The sequence below is a fragment of the Leucoraja erinacea genome, chromosome 10 (assembly GCF_028641065.1).
Source record: "Leucoraja erinacea ecotype New England chromosome 10, Leri_hhj_1, whole genome shotgun sequence".
Taxonomy (NCBI): Eukaryota; Metazoa; Chordata; class Chondrichthyes; order Rajiformes; family Rajidae; genus Leucoraja; species Leucoraja erinaceus.
The window spans coordinates 4808375-4832548 of NC_073386.1; the positions used below are offsets into that span (position 1 = coordinate 4808375).

Consider the following 24174-nt stretch of genomic DNA (forward strand, 5'->3'; position numbering starts at 1 on the left):
ATGTTGTCCGCTACAGCAAGATCACTGGGAAAACACAAGGCCCTCTGCCGCGGGGCATCTACCTCTGTGATGAAGGATCGCTTGCAGTGGATTGCAAACTCTCTCTCTCTCATCTCCATCGAGCTGGGCTGGTGAATCCCCCTTCAACCTGTATCTGTGCCCTGCGGACGCCTTGATTGTAACCATGTTGGGAGTACAGACCATTATAGAGGGAGTACAGAGAAGGTTCACCAGACTGATTCCTGGGATGTCAGGACTTTCATATCAAGAAAGACTGGATAGACTCAGTTTGTACTCGCTAGAATTTAGAAGATTGAGAGGGGATCTTATAGAAACTTACAAAATTCTTAAGGGGTTGGACAGGCTAGATGCAGGAAGATTGTTCCCGATGTTGGGGAAGTCCAGGACAAGGGGTCACAGTTTGAGGATAGAGGGAAAATCTTTTAGGACCGAGATGAGGAAAATATTTTTCACACAGAGAGTGGTGAATCTGTAGAATTCTCTGCCTTAAATATATCCACTGACTTGGCCTCCACAGCCTTCTGTGGCAAAGAATTCCACAGATTCACCACCCACTGGCTAAAGAAATTCCTCCTCATCTCCTTCCTGATGGAACGTCCCTTGTGATGTGAACATTCCCACGTGATCCATATCCCTCCATATCCACGTGCCTTTCAGTAAACAACACCATCGTATCTCTCTCCATTACCACCTTTAGCCAGAGGGTGGTGAATCTGTGGAATTCTTTGCCACAGACGGCTGTGGAGGCCAAGTCAGTGGATATGTTTAAGGCTGAGATTGACAAATTCTTGTTTCGTACGGGTGTCAGGGGTTATGGGGAGAAGGCAGGAGAATGGGTTTGAGAGGGAGATAGATCAGCCGTGTTTCAATGTGGGGAGCAGACTTGATGGGCCGAATGGCCTGATTCTGATCCTAGAACTCGTGAACTTATGAACCACCCCCGGCATCATGTTTCAGGCCCCCAACTATTCTGTGTACAAAAAAACTGCACATCTCCTTTAAATGTTGCCGCATCTCATCTTAAACCTGTGCCCTCCCTGACATTTCCACAATGAGGAAGAAACATAGAAACATAGAAATCAGGTGCAGGAGTAGGCCATTCGGCCCTTCGAGCCTGCACCGCCATTCAATATGATCATGGCTGATCATCCAACTCAGTATCCCGTACCTGCCTTCTCTCCATACCCTCTGATCCCCTTAGCCACAAGGGCCACATCTAACTCCCTCTTAAATATAGCCAATGAACTGGCCTCGACTACCCTCTGCGGCAGAGAGTTCCAGAGATTCACCACTCTCTGTGTGAAAAAAGTTCTTCTCATCTCGGTTTTAAAGGATTTCCCCCTTATCCTTAAGCTGTGACTCCTTGCCCTGGAGGGGAACCATGGAAAAGGTTCTGACTGTCTACCCTATCTAAACCTCTCATTATTTTATATCGCCACAGTAATGGAGACTGATGCGGAGATTCACCTGAATGTTAATGGTTATACGCAGAAACTCTGGGCTGGGATAGTTTACTCTGGAGAAGTTAACACGGAGGGGGGAACTGATTAAGGTGTTCAAAATTGTAAGGGGCATCGACAGGGTAGAGGGTAGATCGATCTTCTTTGTGGCAAAGATGTCAAAAACAAATGTTGGAATAACTCAGCGGGTCAGGCGGCAACTCTGATCTGTGCAGGAAGGAACTGCAAACGTTGGCTCACACCGAAAATAGACACAAAAAGCTGGAGTAACTCAGCGGGACAGGCAGCATCTCAGGAGAGAAGGAACGGGTGACGTTTCGGGTCGAGACACTTCTTCAGACTGGGCCAGAGACAGAGTCTGACGAAGGGCCTTGATCCAAATCGTCGCCCATTCCTTCTCTCTCCAGAGTTACTCCAGCATTTTGTGTCTACCTTCAGCAATTCTGATCTGATCCTTGAGCCTGGAGATGGGTCCCGAACTGAAAAACGTCACCTATACATGTTCTCCAGAGATGCTGCCTGACCTGCCCCAGTTACTCCGGCACCCAATGTTGGGGAAGTCCAGAACACGGGGTCACAGTTTAAGGATAAGGGGGAAGTCTTTTAGGACCGAGATGAGAAAAACATTTTTCACGCAGAGAGTGGTGAATCTGTGGAATTCTCTGCTACAGAAGGTAGTTGAGGCCACAGTTCATTGGCTATATTTAAGAGGGATTTAGATGTGGCCCTTGTGGCTAAAGGGATCAGGGGGTATGGAGAGAAGGCTGGTGCAGGATACTGAGTTAGATGATCAGCCATGATCATATTGAATGGCGGTGCAGGCTCGAAGGGCCGAATGGCCTCTACTCCTGCACTTATTTTCTATGTCTATGTTTGCGTTCTGTATAAGATTCCAGTACCTGGAGTTCCTTGTTTCTCAAAAAAAACTAAGGCCAGGCTTAGGGTAAGGGTTAGGAGGTATATATGCCCCATCTACAATAGTCCCACCTGCCTGCATTGGGCCCATATCCCCCTAAACCATGCCCTATCCTAACCTGCCCAGTCTGAAGAAGGGTTTCGGCCCGAAATGTTGCCTATTTCCTTCGCTCCATAGATGCTGCTGCACCCGCTGAGTTTCTCCAGCATTTTTGTGTACCTGCCCTATCCATGCACCTGTCAAAATGTCACCTAAACGTTGCGATGGTACCTGCCTCAACTGCAGCCGGCAGCTCGTTCCTTACACCCACCACCCTTTGCATGAATCTCTCAGGTGGCACAAGTGTAGAGTTGCTGCCTCACAGTCCTGGGTTCGATCCTGACTACGGGTGCTGTCTGTACGGTGTTTGCACGTTCTCCCCGTGACCTGTGCTGGTTTTCTCCCCAGATCTTCTGGTTTCCTCCCACACTCCAAAGACGTGCAGGTTTGTAGGATAATTGTAAAAAAAAAATTGTCCCTCGTGTGTGTGTGTGTGTAGGATGGTGTTAGTGTGCGGGGATCTCTGGTCGGTGCGGGTTAGATGGGACGAAGGGCCTGTTTTACCGCGCTGTATCTATAAGCTAAATGAACCAAAATCTTTCAGCCCTCACGTTAAAAGAATATCCTCGTGTCGAGTTGAAGGATAGAACAGAAAAGAGGGGCTGACTGGCCTCCTTCCGTCCCACACTCCAGTCACCTCTTAGCTGAGAAGCTGAGTTGAAACTTTTATTTTACCACCAGGATTTTGTCACAGTGATAGTATTCCTTGGCACGCAGGAAGATTCATTAGTGTCTCCATCTTCCGGTGCTCCATGGCATTTGGTTTAAATGTCAGCAGAAGTTCAAAAGTGACACGTTGCCGCCCAACACCGTAATAAATCTCTTTTGATATAAATCGTATTACAGGTCTGTGATTGGGACCAGATCAGCGACACACGTACACGCACACACACACGTACACGGAAATCAAAAAATACCTTGCGAGAATTGTGAAAGTCTGCATGCAAGATGAACCAAATCAGTATTAATAATTTAAACCTTGCCCCTTGCTATGCTTGAAAACAAAAGCCAATCGGTTTCCCAGATGTAAAGAGATCCCTGCCTTCCCTCATTCCACCCGTTGGCTGTCCTCCACAAAGAGAGAGACACACAAGAGTGTCGGAGTAATTGAAGTCTGACGACGGGTCCCGACCTGAAAGGTCACCTGCCCGTGTACTCCAGCGTCTTGTGTCGAGGTGTATCTACTTTGAAGAGAGTCTCCTCCTCTCTCCAGCGAGGACTCTACTCAGTCTGAAGAAGGGTCTCGGCCCGAAACGTCAGCTATTCCTTCTCTCCAGAGATGCTGCCCGTCCCGCTGAGTTACGCTGGCACTTTGTGTCTTCCCCCCCACCCTCCCCCACACTTCTCCCTGTAAACCAGCATCTGCAGTTCCTTGCGTCTGCTAGTTGCTTCCCCGAATATCGCAGTGGCTCTCGACGGCCGTGAACGGTGTCTTGTCAACGCGCGCTCTCTCGTCTTCCGTGCGATGGGAGGTTTATGAAACAGTTTTTGAGCTTGAGTTTATTGTCCTCTCGGGGCTCGGCGCTCAGCGGGTAGTGCGAGTGCGGCTCAGGGGCCGGCGTTGGCCGCGGTGCGGTTGGATGCCGTTGCCTCGGAGACGGGCCCCCACTCGGGCTGGTGGAAGTGGAGGCTGTGCGTCCGCGTCCAGCGGGCGAACACGCGCTTCTCGGTGATGAAGCGGTGGTGGCTCCCCTTGCGGCCCAGCTCGTGCGAGATGTACATGGTGCACTCGTCGATGCCCGCCGGCTCGTAGTAGTGGTAGGGCACCTGCCGGTGGGTGGGGTCCCTACAGCAGGGGGCAAGGACAGTCACGTCAATACGCTCTGAAGGCTTTTCACTTTAGTTCAGTTTTACAGATACAGCGCGGAAACACGGGCCCTCCGCCCACCGAGACCGTGTCGACCGAAACAGTAACAGGCCCGAACTGCACTGAACCCTGAGGCACACACCACTAGTCACAGACCTCCCATCCAAAAAGCAACCTTCCACCATCACGCTCTGCTTCCTTCCATGAAGCCAACTTCATATCCATTCAGCTATCATCAGTTTAGTTTAGTTTACTTTTTTTTCGTTTAGTACAGAGATACCGCCCGGAATCAGGCCCTTCGGCCCACCGAGTCCGTGCTGACCAGCGATCCCCGCACACTAACACTACCCAACACACACTAGGGGCAATGTTACACTTATACCGGGCCAATTAACCTACAAACCTGTACGTCTTTGGAGTGTGGGAGGAAACCGAAGATCTCGGAGAAAACCCACGCAGGTCACGGGGAGAACGTACAAACCCCGTACAGACAGCACCTGTAGTTGGGATGGAAGTTGGCTCTCTGGCGCTGCAAGTGCTGTAAGGCAGCAACTCTACCGCTGCGCCACCGTGCTGCCCGTTAGGTTACATCCCATAGGATCCAAGAACACACGGTGTGCGGCACGGTGGCACAGCGGTAGAGTTGCTGCCTTACAGCGCCAGAGACCCGGGTTCGATCCTGACCCCGGGTGCTGTCGGTACGGAGTTTGCACCTTCTCCCCGTGACCTGCGTGGGTTTTCTCCGGGATCCCCGGTTTCCTCCCACACTCCAAAGACGCACAGGTTTGTACTTTAATTGGCTTGGTACAAATGTGTATTGTCTCTAGTGTGTGTCGGGTGGTGTTAGTGTGCGGGGATCGCTGATCAGTGCGGGCTTGGTGGGCCGAAGGGCCTGCTCCTTCACTGTATCGCTAAAATTAACTAAAAGAAAACTAAACTAAACTAAAGAAGCGGAGGGTGATGATGGAAGGTTGCTTCTCGGACTGGAGGCCTATGACTAGTGGTGTGCCTCAGGTCAGGGTTCGATGCCGGGCCCATTACTGTTTGTCATCTACATCAATGAGTTGGATGAGAACGTACAGGGCAAGATTAGGACGTTTTCTGATGATACAAAAGTGGGTGGTTTTGCAGATAGTGAAGGGGGCTGTGAAAAATTGCAGCAGAATCTCTCGATCGATTGGCCAGGTGGGCTGAGGAATGGTTGAATGGTTAATACACAGACATGAAGAGGTGTTGCATTTTTGAAAGTCTAACATGGGCAGGACCTACACAGTCATTGGGGAGTGTTGTAGAACAGAGGGATCTAGGAGTAGAGGTGTATAGTTCCTTCAAGTGGCGTCACAGGTAGAAACATAGAAACATAAATAGGTGCAGGAGCAGGCCATTCGGCCCTTCGAGCCTGCACCGCCATTCAATATGATCATGGCTGATCATCCAACTCAGTATCCTGTACCTGCCTTCTCTCCATACCCCCTGATCCCTTTAGCCATAAGGGCCACATCTAACTCCCTCTTAAATATAGCCAATGAACTGTGGCCTCAACTACATTCTGTGGCAGAGAATTCCACAGATTCACCACTCTCTGTGTGAAAAATGTTTTTCTCATCTCGGTCCTAAAAGATTTCCCCCTTATCCTTATCCTGTGACCCCTTGTTCCGGACTTCCCCAACATAGGGAACAATCTTCCTGCATCTAGCCTGTCCAACGCGTTAAGAATTTTGTAAGTTTCTATAAGACCCCCCCTCAATCTTCTAAATTCTAGCGAGTGGACGTGGTAGTCAAATAGGCTTTCAACACATTGGCCTTCATCAGGCAGAGTACTGAGTACGGAATTTGGGAGGTCATGTTACAGATGTATCAGACGTTGGTGAGGCCACCTTTAAAGTATTCAGCTTTGGGGATCATATTATAGGAAAGATGTCAAGCTGGAAAAGGTTCAGAGAAAATTTACAAGGATGTTGCCAGGACTCGAGGGCCTGAGTGACAGGGAGAAGTTGAGTAGGCTGGGATTCTGTTCCTTGGAACGCAGGAGGATGAGGCGTGATCTAATAGATGTGTATAAGAACATGAGAGGAATAGATCGGGCAGAGTCTCGTGCCCAGGGTAGGTGAATCGAGGCCCAGAGGACATAGGTTTAAGGTGAGGGGGAGTAAGATTTAAAACATGGGGACATGGGGAGGCGTAAGGCCTTTTTATTTCAGAACACATTTAGACAGGGTGTTTATGAATGAACTGCAGATAACCATGCCTACAGCACGGAAACAGGCCATCTCGACCCTTCTAGTCCATGCCGAACACATAATCTCCCCTAGTTGACCTGCGCTCAGGTCCATTCCCTTCCCATCCATATAACTATCCAATTTATTTTTAAATTAAAAAGAAACCACCTTTTGGAAGCTCATTCCACACAGCTACCACTCTCTGAGTAAAGAAGTTCCCCCTCATGTTACCCCTAAACTTCAGTCCCTTAATTCTCATGTCATGTCCCCTTGTTTGAATCTTCCCTACTCTCAGTGGGAAAAGCTTTTCCACGTCAACTCTGTCTATCCCTCTCATCATTTTAAAAACCTCTATCATGTCCCCCCTTAACCTTCTGCGCTCCAAAGAATAAAGCCCCAACTTGTTCAACCTTTCTCTGTAACTTAGTTGCTGAAACCCAGGCAACATTCTAGTAAATCTCCTCTGTACTCTCTCTATTTTGTTGATATCCTTCCTATAATTAGGCGACCAAAATTGTACACCATACTCCAGAATTGGCCTCACCAATGCCTTGTACAATTTTAACATTACATCCCAACTTCTATACTCAATGCTGGAAAAAAATCGAAGGTAGACAAAATGCTGGAGAAACTCAGCGGGTGAGGCAGCAACTATGGAGCGAAGGAATAGGTGACGTTTTGGGTCGAGACTTTAGTCGGAAGAAGGGTCTCGACCGGAAACGTCACCTATTCCTTTGCTCCATAGGTGCTGCCTCACCCGCTGAGTTTCTCCAGCACTTTTGCCTACCTTAGACAGGTACATGGATATGTTGAGAGGGATGTGGGCCAGATATCTGCGGATGCTGCAATATGAGGCCCGCGGGGAACGAGTGTAGGCGGGGGGGTGCGTTCAATCTCCCCCCCCCCCCCCCTCCGGCTTCATATTGCAGCATCTGCACATATTTGTGTTTCTCACCCTTGGTTATTCCTGGAGCCTCTCACTGCCCTTCCGGCTATCTGCATTTGCCAAATTGTGGCCAGCTCATCACCCTGGGTTTAATTGCTGCACGACTAGCTGACTCATCAGCTGCCAAGGACCTAAGCCAAGCATTTGTCTGCCCATACTTCCGCACTTCATCACGCTTTAAGCTGCTCGTTAAAACCTGTCTCACTGAACAACTCACTGGAATTTAAAAGGACGAGAGGGGATGTTATGGAACTATGTAACATTCTTCAAGGGATTGAACCGGCTAGATGCAGGAAAAAAAATGTTCCCGACGTTGGGGGAGTCCAGAACCAGGGGTCACACAGTTTAAGAATAAGGGGGTAGGACCATTTCGGACTGAGATGAGGAAAATCTTTTCTACCCAGAGAGTTGTGAATCTGTGGAATCCTCTGCCACTGAAGGCAGTGGAGGCCAATTCACTGGAAGTCTTCAAGAGAGAGTTAGATATGGCTCTTAGGGCTAACGGAATCAAAGGATATGGGGAGAAGGCAGGAACAGGGTACTGATTGGGGATGATCAGCCATGATCATATTGAATAGTGGTGCTGGCTCGAAGGGCCGAATGGCCTACCCCTGCACCTATTTTCTGTGTTCCTATGTTTCTATAAGTTCCTGGTCCCATGCCTGAACATAATTTTCCTCGATCGCCTTCCCCTTTGTCCCGTTTTCACACCTTGCTCTTTATTTTATTATCCCTTGACATCAGTCTGAAGAAGGGCCTCGACCCGAACTGTCAGCCATTCCTTCTCTCCGGAGATGCTGCCTGTCCCACTGAGTTACTCCAGCATGTTGAATCTATCCCATGCCTGAATATCTCCTTCAGGTGCCAGTTCTTGCTTGACATCGCCACAGTACCCTGAGCTGCAGAGTGATAGAGTCATAGAGAGACACAGGCCCTTCGGTCCAACTTGCCCACACCGGCCAACATGTCCCAGCTACACTAGTCCCATCTGCCTGCGTTTGGTCCTTATCCCTCCAAACCTGTCCTATCTGGACATCCACATTGAAGCCTGCCCACACAACACACTGCCATAACACAGTCCTGGTAGATCCCTACAGTGGCGCAGCGGTAGAGTTACTGACTTACAGCGCCAGGGACCCGGGTTCAATCCTGGCTACAGGCACTGTCTGTACGGAGTTTGCACATTCTCCCCGTGACCCGCGTGGGTTTTCTCCGAGTCATTTGGATTCCTCCCACGCTCGAAAAAGACGTACAGGCTTGTAGGTTAATTGGCTTGGTATGAATCTAAGTTATCGCTAGTGTGTGTAGGATATTGTTAATGTGCGGGGAACACTGGTCGGTGCGGAATGGGTGGGGACTGGGATGTATCTCTAAACCAAACTAAACTAAAATTACAAAGCGCTCCCTGACTTAAACAATATATAAAAATATATAATTGTCCCTAGTGTGAGTGTGTAGGATAGTGTTAGTGTGCGGGGATCATTGGTCAGGGCGGACTCGGTGGGCCAAAGGGCCCGTTTCCGCGCTGTATCTCTAAATTAAACTACACACTGCAGCAACACCGTCCTAGTAGATCCCACAAATGCGGGTGTGAGACTAGGCCGCATAATTTTCAGATGACTACCCCAATACAAAGCTCGCAACGATTGCCCACTGAGTTCAGATGAAAGTTTCATTCAGCTTAGTTTAGAGACACAGATCTGTAGGGGATTCGAGAACCAGAGGGCATAGGTTTAAGGTGGAAAGATTTTCTAATAATAATAATAATAAATTTTATTTATGGGCGCCTTTCAAGAGTCTCAAGGACACCGTACAAAAATTTAGCAGGTAGAGGAAAAACATGTAAGGGGAATGAAATAAATAGTAGAGACATGACTAGTACGCAAAGTAAATACAGAATTCAATACAAAACACAATAATAAGGCAATTAATGCATAGATGAAAAGGGAGGAATTCTGAGAGATTCCTTTTCACACAAAGGGCGGTGGGTATACAGAACGAGCTGCTGGAGGAGGTAGTTGAGGCAGGGACTATCGCCACGTGTAAGAAGCAATTAGGCAAGAACATGGATAGGACAGGTTTAGAGGGATATGGGCCAAATACAGGTAAGTGGGACTAGTGTAGCTGGAGTTGCCAACTCTCCCGTATTTTGGGCTGAATTGGTTTGTCCCATACGCAACCGCCCTTGTCCCGTATTTGACTGCTGCTACTCGGGTCGAGGGGACTGTCGGGTCGGAGCGCCGCGTCTGGCCCCCGCCTCACCTGTCCCGACGTAGTGCAGCCCATGGAGTGCAGCAGCAGCGCCTCGCCCGTGGCCCCGTCGGTCGGCAACCCGGCCAGCTGTCCGACCTTCAGACCTTCGCTTACCGTCGACACCACCACCATCGGTTCATGAGTTGGACGGGGTGCCAGACTTTGCGCGTGACATCGCGCGGCCCGGGCCAAAACTCCTCAGCTGGCCCGCCGGCTGGGCTTTGTGTGCAGTCCAGCACCCGGGCCAACTCATCATTCACCCAGACACGGCCGAGTCGGTCAACAAATTGCCGTCGGGATTTTGTCCCGTATTTTGACCTTTTGTCCCTTATTTGGGAGTGAGAACGTTGGCGACTCTAAGCGTAGCTGGGACATGTTGGTCGAAGTGGGTAAGTCGGGCCCAAGTTGGACGCTACCCCAGTCATCTCCTCTTCCACAGCCAACAATGGACCATTGTGGGCTCCACCTTTCCTTGGTCATCGGTGCCGGCTCTGATTTGTTCTGAACCTTTTCATGCCTCTAGTTCCCCCCCCCCTCCCCCCAGACTCCCAGTCTGAAGAAGGATCTCGACCCGAAACGTCACCTATTCCTTTCCTCCAGAGATGCTGCCTGACCCGCTGAGTTACTCTAGCATTTAGCGTTCTATCTAGAACAAATGTAAAACCGGAATGTTTCACTGGCCGATGGAAAAGACTGTCAATGGTGCTTTTACAAAAATATTAATTACACCTCGGTAATATTTCCATAAGCTATTTAATTCTGGAGGGTCTGAGCAACGGTTTATTAGCCGTAATTCAATTCCATTGGGGTGAACATTAAGAAATGCAATATTTGGAAAAATAAACAGTTTAATTAGCACTGATTACTCTGACAAATCCAGCACTGAAATGCTTCACTGGAAGTATAAATGGGACTTTTTGTCTCTTTATTTTCCAGCTTGTAATCAAGCATTAATGTAAAAACCAGCTTCCTAAAACACTATCAGTATATTGACTTGCTTGAGCAGTCACTTAACAGAAATTTGCAGAGTACGTTTGCTTACAAGTGTAATTCAACAATTGTTAATCTGTGACTTATGTCAGAATCATCTCTTCTTTTCCGAGAACACGCTAACCGCTGGGTCTATGTACTGGTGGGCCCAGTAGGCGGCGCGGCTCTGGCCAGCAGCGGCCTCTGCAGCCTGTCCGCGTTTTTATTATTTTTTGTCTGTGTTTTTATGTAGTTTTTGTTATTTTATGTTGGGGTGTGTGTGTGGGGGGGTGTGTGTGAGGTGGGCGGGGGTGGGAAACTTTTTGAATCTCTCCCTGCACTGGAGACCCGACCTTTTCTCGTCGGGTCTCAGGTGTCGTTGAGGCCGCAACGAGGAGCGGCCTCCAACAGGAAGAAGCCGGGGACTCAGGTGCCGACTCATCGTTGCCGTCACGGAGCTGGCCGAGTCCAGAGCGGGTGGAGCGGTGGAGGAGCGTTGCCGCTGCCGCTGCTGCTGCTGCTGCTGCTGCTGCTGCTACCGGAGAGTCGGAGGCTCCAACGACGGGTCTGTGGACGACGGCACCGGGAGCCCGCGGCTCCCTGGAGGGAGACCGCTTTTCAGGGCTCCTGCAACGGCGACTTCTCCCGCCCGAGTTGCGGGGTTGAAGAGCTCCTGGAGCGGGGCCTACATCACCGCCCCGCGCGACTTGGAATGCGGGACTTTGCGAGCGCACACCGGGGGCTCCAACATCAAGACCCGGTGTGCGACCTCGCACCACCCGGCGTGGCTTCAATGGCCGCGGGACAATCGCCATCGCCAGCCGGGGGCTATGACTTTGACTCTGACATCGGGGGGGGGGGGAGAGTGCAGTGGAGAGAGATAAGTTTATTTGGCCTTCCATCACAGCTATGTGATGGATGTTTATGTTAAATGTAATTATGTTGTGTCTGGGGTCTATTTGTGTGTAATGTATGGCTGCAGAAACGGCATTTCGTTTGGACCTCCAGGGGTCCAAATGACAATTAAATTGACTCTTGACTCTCTTGGTGGTCCATGAGAGACAGAGTGTGGGTGAACAGTCGGGGGGGAAAAAACCCACCAGGTGCTGGGGTTAGCAGGGGGTCCCCAGTGGGGGTCCCTCTACGCAGGGATTCTCCCCCTCTACATCGGGGGCCTGGGGTGGAGGGTATTGCCCCGAGGAGTTCCCTGCAACCTGTTTCTCTCGCGGTTCACAGACTCGCCAGCCGCCTGCCACTGTTGCGGGCTGGAAGAGTCTGTGTACCACGTGTACATGGAGTGCGTGAGGCTGCAGCCCCTGTTCCAATACCTAAAGGGGCTTCTCCTTTGCCTTCTGGCTGCATTTCTCACCCACCATCCTCATCTTCGGACACCCTGTGTGTGGGGGAGAGGGTAGAGGGCTGAAGATGTCCTGGTTGGGTTGCTCCTGGGCCTGGCCAAGCTGGCCATCCGCCAGTCACGGCGCTAGGCGGTGGAGGACTCTGCCCGAGCCAGCTGCCTGCCCCTTTTCCGGGGATACGTCCGTGCCCGGGTGTGGTTCGAAGGGAATACGCCCTGTCTACGGGCACCCTGGGGGACCACTGGGCTCCGCAAGGTGTTGAATGCATCCTTGGGAAGGAGTGTAAGATAACTGTACAGTAGTTTATTAAGGATATTTGTCTGTATTATATTATGGTGGTGGGTTCTGGTTTGTTTTATTGTAGTGTAATATTTATTTTTTTAATAATTGAAATTGAAAAAAATAAAAAATAAAGTGCTGGAGTTAGACACAAAGAGCTGGAGTCAATCAGCAGGTCCAACTGGAGTAAAGGAATAGGCGACGTTTTGGGTCAAGACCCTTCATTCGACTGAGAATCAGGGCGAATGGAAACAAGAGATACAGATATATAGAGAGAGAGAGATATATGACAAATGAAGAAAGAAATGGGCGATGATGAAGGGGAGAGGCCATTGTTAACTGTGGCCTCGGTGGAAACGAGTTACGCACAATGAGACTCAACAAGGTGACTTTGAAACAAGTACAACAACCTGGGTGGGCGGGGAACGGAGAGAGAGGGGGAAAGCAAGGGTTAGTTGAAGTTAGAGAAGTCAATATTCATACCGCTGCCCAAGCGAAATATGAGGCATTGTTCCTCCAATTTGCGCTGGGCCTCACTCTGACAGTGGAGGAGGCCCAGGACAGAAAGGACGGTGGGAATGGGAGGGGGAGTCATTTACTCCCATCAGGCAACAGGTATAAGTGTGAAAACGCACACCTCCAGATTCAGGGACAGTTTCTGCCCAGCTGTTATCAGGCAACTGAACCATCCTACCACAACCAGAGAGCAGTGCTGAACTACTATCTACCACATTGGTGACCCTCAGACTATCTTTGATCGGACTTTGCTGGCTTTATCTTGCACCAAATATTATTCCCTTATCGCGTATCTGTACAATGTAAATGGCTCGATTGTAATCACGTATTGTCGGTCTGCCGACTGGTTAGCAAGGAACAAAAACTTTTCACTGTACCTCGGTGCACGTGACATTAAACTAAACTGAAGTAACTCAGCGGGTCAGGCAGCATCACTGGAGAACATGGATAGGTGACGTTTTGGATCGGGACCCTTCCTCAGACAGTCAGAACCTTTTTCCCAGGGTGGAAATGTCAAAGGATAGAGGGCTCAGCTTCAAGGTGAGAGCTTAGTTTAGTTTAGTTTAGTTTAGTTTAGAGATATAGCGTGGAAACAGACTCTTCGGCTCATCGAGTCTGCACCGACCAGCAATTCCCCCCCTTAAGCAAGCACTATCCTACGCACACGACCCTGCACACGGTCTAGGCGCCAATTTTTCGCGGGGGGGGGGGGGGGGGGTCTAAAGCGCCGTCTCGCAATTTTGTCCGGATTAAAGGAGGTGCCGGACCACCAGTTGCCGGAAAATCGGTGGTGGACCTGCATTGGGAAGACTGGGAAAATCCTCTCCGATGCATCAAGGTGGTTGGACCTCGAGGGTCGCTGGCACAGCATGGATGGTCTGAGGGTGTCGACAAGTGGTGGGGAGGGGTTGGGGCAGGAAGACCACACAGGGACCTCATGATCTGGTACCACAACGTCGAGCAACATCTCACAGCCTACCTGCACCGGTCCGGTGGAACCATGCCGTAGACATCGATTCTGTCGCAAAGCTCAAGAGCGATGATCATGGTGAACCAGCCAGTGCTCAGCCACGAATTGGAGGTTTTCCTGGGAAAGGAACATCCTTTTGTATCAGTGGTGCAAAAGTATTTATTGATCACGTGAGACAATACACAATAGACATTAGGTGCAGGAGTAGGCCATTCGGCCCTTCGAGCCAGCACCGCCGTTCAATGTGATCATCCCCAATCAGTACCCCGTTCTTGCCTTCTCCCCATATCCCCTGACTCCCCTATCTTTAAGAGCCCTCTCTAGCTCACACTTGAAAGCATCCAGAGAACCGGCCTCCACCGCCCTCTAAGGCAGAGAATTCCACAGACTCACAACTCTCTGTGAGAAAAAGTGTTTCCTCGTCTCCGTTCTAAATGGCTTACCCCTTATTCTTAAACTGTGGCCCCTGGTTCCGGAGACAATTAGTTTTAGAAAAAAATTAATTACATGTTAAACGTAACCCACCCATTTTACAGGTCTTAGTTAAGTTCGGAGATACAGCGCGGAAACAGACCCTTCGGCCCACTGAGTCCACTCCGACTGGTGACCACGCCCCCTACACACTTTCCTACACACACTAGGGACAATTTACATTTACACCAAGCCAATTAACCTACAAAGGTGTACGCCTTTGGAGTGTGGGGGGAAAACCCACGCAGGTCACGGGGAGAACGTACAAACTCCATACAGACAAGCGCCCGGTCAGGATCGAACTCGGGGATCTGGCGCTGTGAGGCAGCAACTCTACCGCTGTGCCACCGTGCCACCCAGATATGAAGGGAAAGCAGGGATATGGGGTGATCACACGGAAGTGCAAACTCGTTCCATACTTTGTGTACTGTAAACAAAACAAAGAGTTTTACTGTGATATGTCACATATGGTAATAAAGTATAATTCAATAACGCATCCATCGCTCATTAATTAATTCATTAATTTATTCATTCATTCAAGTGGAACTGAGGTAAAAGATCGGCCCTGATTTTATTTACCAGGTGCTGCTAGTTGACCTCACTGCCTCACTGCTCCAACAGCCTAGGCGTCATCTGGTGCTGTCTGTGTGGAGTTTGCATGTACACCCAGTGACCATCTGGCTTCCCCTCCCCCCGACCACGGGTTGGCAGCTAATTGGATGCTGTAAGCTGTTCCTCGTTTAGTTCAGTTTAGATTGCAGAAACAGGCCCTTCGGCCCACCGAGTGTGCACTGACCAGCGATGACCCTTAACACAGGCACTTACACACACTAGGGACAATTTACAATGTACACACACTAGGATCAATTTAGAATTTTTCTGACACCAATTAACCTACAAACCTGCACGTCTCAAGAGTGTTGGATGAAGGAGGAAACCCACGCAGGTCACGAGGAGGACGTGTAAACTCCGTAAAGACAGCACCCGTGGTCAGGATCGATGCTGGGTCTCTGACGCTGTAAGGCAGCAACTCTACCGCTGCACCACCTTTAAACCCTTAATATATAAATATTTTACATAAATATATTATGAATGGCACATATTTATATATAAATATTTATATATATACACACACACACACAGATTTTTTAGTATATATATATTATGGGTGGCACGGTGGTGCAGCGCAGTTGCCAGATATTCGGGTTCAAACTCGACTGAGCTTTGGGTTGTTTACTGTTAAAACGCTCCCGACTCTGTACCTGTCCTTGCCGGTCTCGCGCTCGAAGAGCTGGTCAAAGTAGAGCATCTTGTGGCGGCTGATGGTGTGCAGCCTGAGTGCGGGCACGAAGCGGTGTATGAGCTGCAGCTGGTTGTAGAGCCGCCCCTTGCCGTCCCTCCTCAGGCAGCTGCTGGGGCCCCAGAAGATGAAGGCCGGGTTGTGGCTGGCGTTGAGGAGCTCCCCGCCCTTCTGCAGCAGCCGCTGGATGCTGGAGTGGGCCACCACCCTCAGGCTGGTCCTCCGGCCCACGTCGTCCTGGTACCCCCGCGTCGGGGCGTCGTTCATCCGGATCACGCACTCCGCGCGGTCAATCTCCGACCCCCGCCCGCTGCCGATGAGGTGCCCCGAGCTGGTGACCAGGGCGCAGCTTCTGCAACGCACCTGCAGGCCCTGGGCGGACAAAGAGGGAGGTCGTTTAGATGCGGCCGATGTCCACCAGGTCGTAGACACAAAGGTGGATGTTGCCAGGTACACAAAAAACGCTGGAGAAACTCAGCGGGTGCAGCAGCATCTATGGAGCGAAGGAAATAGGCAACGTTTCGGGCTGAAACCCATCTTCAGACTGATCGGGGGCGGTCCGCCCCCGATCAGTCTGAAGAAGGGTTTCGGGCCGAAACGTTGCCTATTTCCTTCGCTCCATAGATGCTGCTGCACCCGCTGAGTTTCTCCAGCTTTTTTGTGTACCTTCGATTCTCCAGCATCTGCAGTTCCTTCTTAAACACTGGATATTGCCAGGACTGGAGGGTCTGAGTTATAGAGAGAGGTTGAGTCGGCTGGGACTCTATTCCATGGAGCGCAGGAGGATGAGGGGTGCGTAGGACAGGTTTGGAGGGATACAGGCAGGTGGGACTAGTGTAGCTGGGACACGTCGGCAAGTTGGGCCTGTTTCCACACTGTATCACTCCATGACACACGTCTTAGAGAGGTGTGCACAATCATGAGAGGAACAGTTCGGGTAGATCTACGCACAGAGTCTCTTGCCCAGAGTAGGGGAATGGAGGACCAGAGCACATACAGTAGGTTTAAGGTGAAGGAGAAAAGATTTATTATGAGCCTGAGGGGTAACTTTTTCACACAAAGGGTGGTGGGTGAATGGAACGAGCTGCCGGAGGAGATAATTGAGGCAGGGACTATCCCAACGTTTAAGAAACAGTTAGACAGGTACACGGATAGGGCAGGTGTGGAGGGATATGGGTCAAACGCAGGCAGGTAGGACTAGTGTAGCGGGGACATGTTGGCCAGTGTGGGCAAGTTGGGCCGAAGGGCCTGTTTCCTTGTTGTGCGGCTCCTTAACTACAGATGCTGGTTATTACACAAAAGGGCACAAAGTGCTGGAGTAGCTTAGGTAGCATCTCGAGTAGATTAGGTAACATGCGGCCTATAACATCCTGAGGCCTATAACATCCTGAGGCCTATAACATCCTGAGGCCTATAACATCCTGAGGCCTATAACATCCTTGAAGCCTATAACATCCTGAGGCCTATAACATCCTGGCCTATAACATCCTGAGGCCTATAACATCCTGAGGCCTATAACATCCTGAAGCCTATAACATCCTGAGGCCTATAACATCCTGAAGCCTATAACATCCTGAGGCCTATAACATCCTGAAGCCTATAACATCCTGAGGCCTATAACATCCTGAAGCCTATAACATCCTGAGGCCTATAACATCCTGAAGCCTATAACATCCTGAGGCCTATAACATCCTGAGGCCTATAACATCCTGAAGCCTATAACATCCTGAAGCCTATAACATCCTGAGGCCTATAACATCCATTCGGGCACTCCAAGCTGCGGAGTGTATCCGTCCGTCCCGACGTCGGAGTTTTGATCATCCCGACGAGAGGGCCTGTACATCCGGCCGTCAGTAGCGGCGACTACAGAGGGTTTATGGCCCCGACCACGGATGAACAAAGGGAGAAGGACTGCCTGAACTTTGTTGCCTTCCACCACAGTGAAGAATGCTGTGGTGGATGTTTGTGTTAAATTCGATTATGTATTGTGTGTTCTTTTTTTAAGTGTTTCGCTGCTGGCAAATTCATTTCACTGCACCTTCAAGTGCAGGTGCCGAATAAATTTGACTTTGACTTTGACTCAGAGGTTCAGGCTGCATCTCCGTAGATCATGGATTAGTGACGTTTCAGGTTGAGGCCTTTCTTCAGACCTGAAACATCACCCATGCATGTCCTGCAGAGATGCTGCTTGACCCGCTGAGTTACTCCAGCAGGGGGCAAGTTGGGCAAGTTGGGCTGAAGGGCCCATTTCCTTGTTGTGTGGCTCTATAACTGCAGATGCTGGTTAATGCACAAAAGGACACAAAGTGCTGGAGTAGCACTCTGTTTCATAAAGAGAGTGCTCAGGTCTCCTCCCACACCCCAAAGATGTGCAGGTTTGCAGGTTAATTGGCCCTCTGTAAACTGCCCCGAGTGTGTACAATTAGTGTGTAAATGGGTCGGCGTGGACTCGTTGGGATGGAGGGCCTGTTTCAATAGACAATAGGTACAGGATTAGGCCATTCGGCCCTTCGAGCTAGCACCGCCATTCACTGTGATCATGGCTGATCATCCACAATCAGTAGCCCGTTCCTGCCTTCTCCTCATATCCCCTGACTCCGCTATCTTTAGAATAGTGTCACTCATGTTATGAGTCATGCTTTGTAGCTACGCCCACTAGTTTAACAGAAAGCTTCCCTGCCTTGTTCTCACACTTTTAGAGTAACGTGCCAGTATGATATTACCTATGCTGTAACGTTAATAAAATCTTTGGCCCTTAAACACGGTGTGAGACTTTGTTATTCCAACAGCAGAATCACAACAGAGCCCTATCTAGCTCTCTCTTGAAAGTATCCAGAGAACCTGCCTCCACCGCCCTCTGAGGCAGAGAATTCCACAACCTCACAACTCTCTGTGTGAATAAGTGTTTCCTCATCCCCGTTCTAAATGGCTTACCCCTTATTCATAAACTGTGACCCCTGGTCCTGGACTCCCCCAACATCGGGAATATGCTTCCTGACTCCAGCGTGTCCAAGCCCTTAGTAATCTTACATGTTTCAATAAAATCCCCTCTCATCCTTGCTGTATCTCTAAACTAAACTAATATCCCAGAGCTGAAAGTTCAATGAATTCATGCCCTGATTTGATGTGTTGTGTAAGATTCGACTTAGATAAAACAAAATGTTCAATGTTCGTGAATGGAAATTCTCCACGCAATATTCACATTCAGATCACTCTCAGCAAATGCAAGGAAAACCTTGATGTACAGCTCACATCATTGCGGGAATACTAATCACACGTCATTCTTCCCGAGACGTTTCACACAGAACACAGTGCTGAGCAGTGGTGGAGTTGCTGCCTTAATGCGGTGCCTCACTTAAAGCCCTGTCCCACGGTGCGAGTTCATTCAAGTGCTCTCCCGAGTTTAAAAAAAAATCAAACTCGTGTTATGCACGGAGAATGAACGTAGCGGGTACGTCGGAGCTCGGGGACGTCTCTTAGCGGCTCGTACCGCTAACGGCAGGTACTCGGGAAGACTCGCTAATGGCAGGTAAGCTCGTTGAAAAATGTCCATGAGAGCCCCGAGTACCGACGAGCAGCCATCACCGTAAATCTCCGAGTTCGAATCGGGGCAAACTCGGCAGAGCTCTTGGAATGAACTCGCACTGTGGGACAGGGCTATTAGGCTATTTTTCAAGCAACTGCCGGTGACTGTCAAGTTGCCGGCAGTTGCTTGAAAAACCGGCAACTGAAACGCCGACTGTCAGAGTGGAACACACACACACACATCGCTCCATTCACCATCCCGTTATGCAGGCGGGGGACAGGGCAAGCGGGGGGAGCGCTGTCTGACTGAAATTCACACGGTGCAAAGCCAAGGTGATACAGACACACACCGCGATGAACAGGAAGGTTGGCGCTGTAATTAAGACGGCTAATGTACGGTAAGTCCTTTAAAAGAAGGGGTGAGAGGGGGTGAGGGAAAGCATGGAAAAGGAGTGAAGGCAATTTTTAAGAATCCAGAGATACACGGCTGCGAAGCTCGACGGACATTTAACATTACCGGTCGGTTATCCTTGGTTCTGAAAACTACTGCTTACGTTTTTTTCCCCCAATGAGCCAATAAAATTCACTGGTCAGCACCGGCTACAACCTACAAGAACCTCCTAGCGACCCGCTAGGACCTCCTAGTGACCCATCTACGGCACAACAATTCTCGCTACTCTCCATAGCGGCTTCATTCTAGTCGCCGCTAATTTTTCAACATGTTGAATGATTCACGGTGTCCAGAATGCGGGAACTCCTCACGACACCCCAGGCAACCACCCGCGAACATGTGACGACCTTGTGGCGACTGCATAGTGTCCTGCAGTCGCCTAAGTGGGACAGGCCCATTACAGCGCCAGAGACCCGGGTTCGATCCTGACTACGGGTGTTGCCTGAACTGTGTTTGTACGTTCGCCCTGTGACCTGCGTGGGTTTTCTCCGGGTGCTCTGGCTTCTTCCCACATCCCAAAGACGTGCAGGTTTGTAGGTTCATTGGCTTCTGTAAAATTTGTAAATTGTCCCTCGTGTGTAGGATAGTGCTAGTGTGCGGGGGGTGATCGCTGGACGGCACGGCAGGTTAATTGGCCTCTGTAAACTTGCCCTTTGTGTGTAATGAAAGTGGGTTAACAGAATTCAGTGTGAATGGGTGATCGATGGTCGGAGTGGACTCGGTGGGCCAAAGGGCCTGTGTCCATGCTGTATCTCAAAAACTAACACACTTCCCTCAGTGTTACCCCCCCCCCCACTACTACACCCACCTCCTCACTACTACACCCACCTCATTCACTGCCACACTCACTCACTGCCACACTCACTCACTGCCACACTCACTCACTGCCACACTCACTCACTGCCACACTCACTCACTGCCACACTCACTCACTGCCACACTCACTCACTGCCTCACTCACTGCCACACTCACTCACTGCCACACTCACTCACTACCACACTCACTCACTGCCACACTCACTCACTGCCACACTCACTCACTACCACACTCACTCACTGCCACACTCACTGACCACACTCACTCACTGCCACACTCACTCACTGCCACACTCACTCACTACCACACTCACTCACTACCACACTCACTGCCACACTCACTCACTCCCACACTCACTCACTGCCACACTCACTCACTCACCACACACACTCACTCCCACACTCACTGCCACACTCACTCACTGCCACCTCAATGCCACACTCACTGCACACTCACTCACTCACTCCCACACTCACTCACTGCCACACTCACTCACTGCCACACTCACTCACTGCCACACTCACTCACTGCCACACTCACTCACTGCCACACTTACTCAATGCCACACTCACTGCCACACTCACTCACTCCCACACTCACTCACTCCCACACTCACTCACTGCCACACTCACTCACTGCCACACTCACTCACTGCCACACTCACTCACTGCCACACTCACTCACTGCCACACTCACTCACTGCCACACTCACTCACTGCCACACTCACTCACTGCCACACTCACTCACACTACACACTCACTCACTGCCACACTCACTCACTGCCACACTCACTCCCACACTCACTGCCACACTCACTCACTGCCACGCGCACTCACTGCCCACACTCACTCACTGCCACACTCACTCACTCCCACACTCACTGCCACACTCACTCACTGCCACACGCACTCACTGCCACTCACTCACTACCACACTCACTACCACACTCACTCACTGCCACACTCACTCCCACACTCACTGCCACACTCACTCACTCACTGCCACACGCACTCACTGCCACACTCACTCACTGCCACACTCACTCACTGCCACACTCATTCACTCCTACCACACTCACTGCCACACTCACTCACTGCCACACTCACTCACTGCCACACTCACTCACTACCACACTCACTCACTGCCACACTGACTCACTGCCACACTCACTCACTGCCACACTCACTCACTACCACACTCACTCACTCCCACACTCACTCACTACCACACTAACTCACTCCCACACCCACTCCCTCCCGCACAGACACTCACTGCCACACTCACTGCCACACTCACTCACTCACTCCCACACTCACTCACTGCCACACTCACTCACTGCCACACGCACTCACTGCCACTCACTCACTACCACACTCACTTACCACACTCACTCACTGCCACACTCACTCACTGCCACACCACTCACTCACTCTCTCACTGCCACACTCACTCACTGCCACACTCACTCACTGCCACACTCACTCCCACACTCACTGCCACACTCACTCACTGCCACACTCACTCACTGCCACACTCACTCACTACCACACTCACTCACTGCCACACTCACTCACTGCCACACTCACTCACTGCCACACTCACTCACTGCCACTCACTCACTGCCACACTCACTCACTGCCACACTCACTCACTACCACACTCACTCACTGCCACACTGACTCACTGCCACACTCACTCACTGCCACACTCACTACCACACTCACTGCCACACTCACTCACTGCCACACTCACTCACTGCCACACTCACTCAGTATCTGTGCCGTTACGTTGGACTCGATTCCGCATTCAAGTCTGTGGAGAGAAACCGGAAGCCTTGTCCTCCAGTTGAGAGGCGGCAGTGATCCCAGCTGGGCTCCTGTGATTAGAAAGTAATCCTTTCTACAGGATCACTGTGAGTGGGAAGGGAGTTATGTGAAGTGTGTGACAGGGTGTAACAAACCAAATCGATCAAAGAGAGCAATGGTGTCAAAATGGAAATACTGTCACAGCAAAGTGTTGGAGGAAACACATTCATTCAATAACTCCTGGGAAGGCAGTCAGTCTTGAACACCAAAGATCCTATAGCGGAGCAAGATAGACCACTCCTGCTAAATGCAATGGGCTGACGTGTAGTACGCAATGGAGCGGAACGTGGGCCTTTTTTTCATCCATTTCAGTAACCCAACCCGACCCGACCCGACTCACAGTGTAATCAACCTTGCGGGGGAACAGTTTGTGTTAATAAATGATAATTCTGAAAATGAGGAGAAGATTTTTACCAAATAACTTTTATGTTTACGAGGATGTTTCCGTAACCGGCTTCCGTCCCAGCACTAGTATCTTTGCTCCGCGATGGGATCTTTGGTGCGGAGACGGAAGCCGGTTACGGAAATGGGGCCGAAAATTACCCATGAATCTGCCCATGACCGTACTACATCTTTTTCGTCGAGTGGACTATCTTGCTCGCTATAGGCTCTTTGCTGAACACACCAGGTCCCAATGACCAAACCGTCATTGTAACAGTGCAGGAAGGAACTGCAGTTGCTGGTTTAAACCGAAGATAGACACAAAAAGCTGGAGTAACTCAGCGGGTCAGACAGCATCTCTGGATAGAAGGAGTGAAGACTGGCCTCAACCTGAAACGCCACCTATTCCTTTTCTCCAGAGATATTGTCTGACCCGCTGAGTTTTTGTCCTGTACCTATTACCGATGGTCTTGTTTTGGGAACAGCTCCGTCCTAGATCGCAAGACATCTGGACACAGCCCAGACCATCACACAAACCAACCTCCCTTCCACTGATTCCATTTACACCTCACGCTGCCTCGGCAAGGCCACATATAGCTCAGGGGTTATGGTTATGATATTAATCCAATCGCCACCGTGCCACCCGTGTTCGATCAGCTGAGAAGGTTGTTGGCTGCAACCTTCCCCCCCATTGATGAACTGTGCACTGCAAGGGCCAGGAAGCGAGCGGGTAAGATCATCTCTGACCCCTCTCACCCTGGCCACAAACTCTTTGAATCACTTCCCTCTGGAAGGCAACTCCGGACTGTCAAAGCTGCCACAGCCAGACATAAAAACAGTTTTTTTTCCACCAGCAGTAGCTCTACTCAATAACCAAAGTCTGTAGCCTCCTTTTGCTCTGGTGTTTTATTTCATTCACATGTTTAAACTATAATGTTGTATTCTTAATGTTTTATGGTATATTATTATTGTTTACTGTGTGTCGTGTTGCTACTTGCGAGCGGAGCACCAAGGCAGATTCCTTGTATGTGAACATGCTTGGCCAATAAACATTATTTCATTCATTCATTCATTCAATCATTCATTCATTCATTCAATCATGCATTCATTCATTCATTCATTCATCATCCATTCCATCCATCCATCCATCCATTCATTCATTCAATCATTCATTCATTCATTCATTCATCATTCATTCATTCATTCATTCATTCACTCATTCATTCATTCATTCATCCATTCATCCATCCATCCATCCATTCATCTCATCATCATTCATTCATTCATCATCATTCATTCATTCATTCATTCATTCATTCATTCATTCATCCATTCAATCATTCATTCATTCATCCATTCATCCATCCATTCATTCATTCATTCAATCATTCATTCATTCATTCATTCATCATTCATTCATTCAATCATTCATTCAATCATCCATTCATTCATTCATCCATTCATTCATTCATCATTCATTCATTCATTCATTCTATGTTCATTGTATTTACAGATCTGTTATCCTGCTGCAGGGAGAATGCCATTGTTCT

General features: G+C 49.8%; 1 protein-coding gene across 1 annotated transcript in view; it reads right to left on the minus strand.

The window, feature by feature from the left end:
- Positions 1-3843: 3843 nt before the first annotated feature.
- st6galnac5a (ST6 (alpha-N-acetyl-neuraminyl-2,3-beta-galactosyl-1,3)-N-acetylgalactosaminide alpha-2,6-sialyltransferase 5a) overlaps positions 3844-24174 on the minus strand; it is a 40532-nt gene continuing 20201 nt past the window's right edge. The window contains exons 3-5 of the mRNA XM_055641322.1: positions 15547-15956; positions 13823-13930; positions 3844-4282 (exon numbers count right to left, since the gene is read on the minus strand). Coding sequence (XP_055497297.1) covers positions 4045-4282; positions 13823-13930; positions 15547-15956 — 756 coding nt within the window. The 3' untranslated portion in view covers positions 3844-4044. The remainder of the gene's footprint in view (positions 4283-13822; positions 13931-15546; positions 15957-24174) is intronic.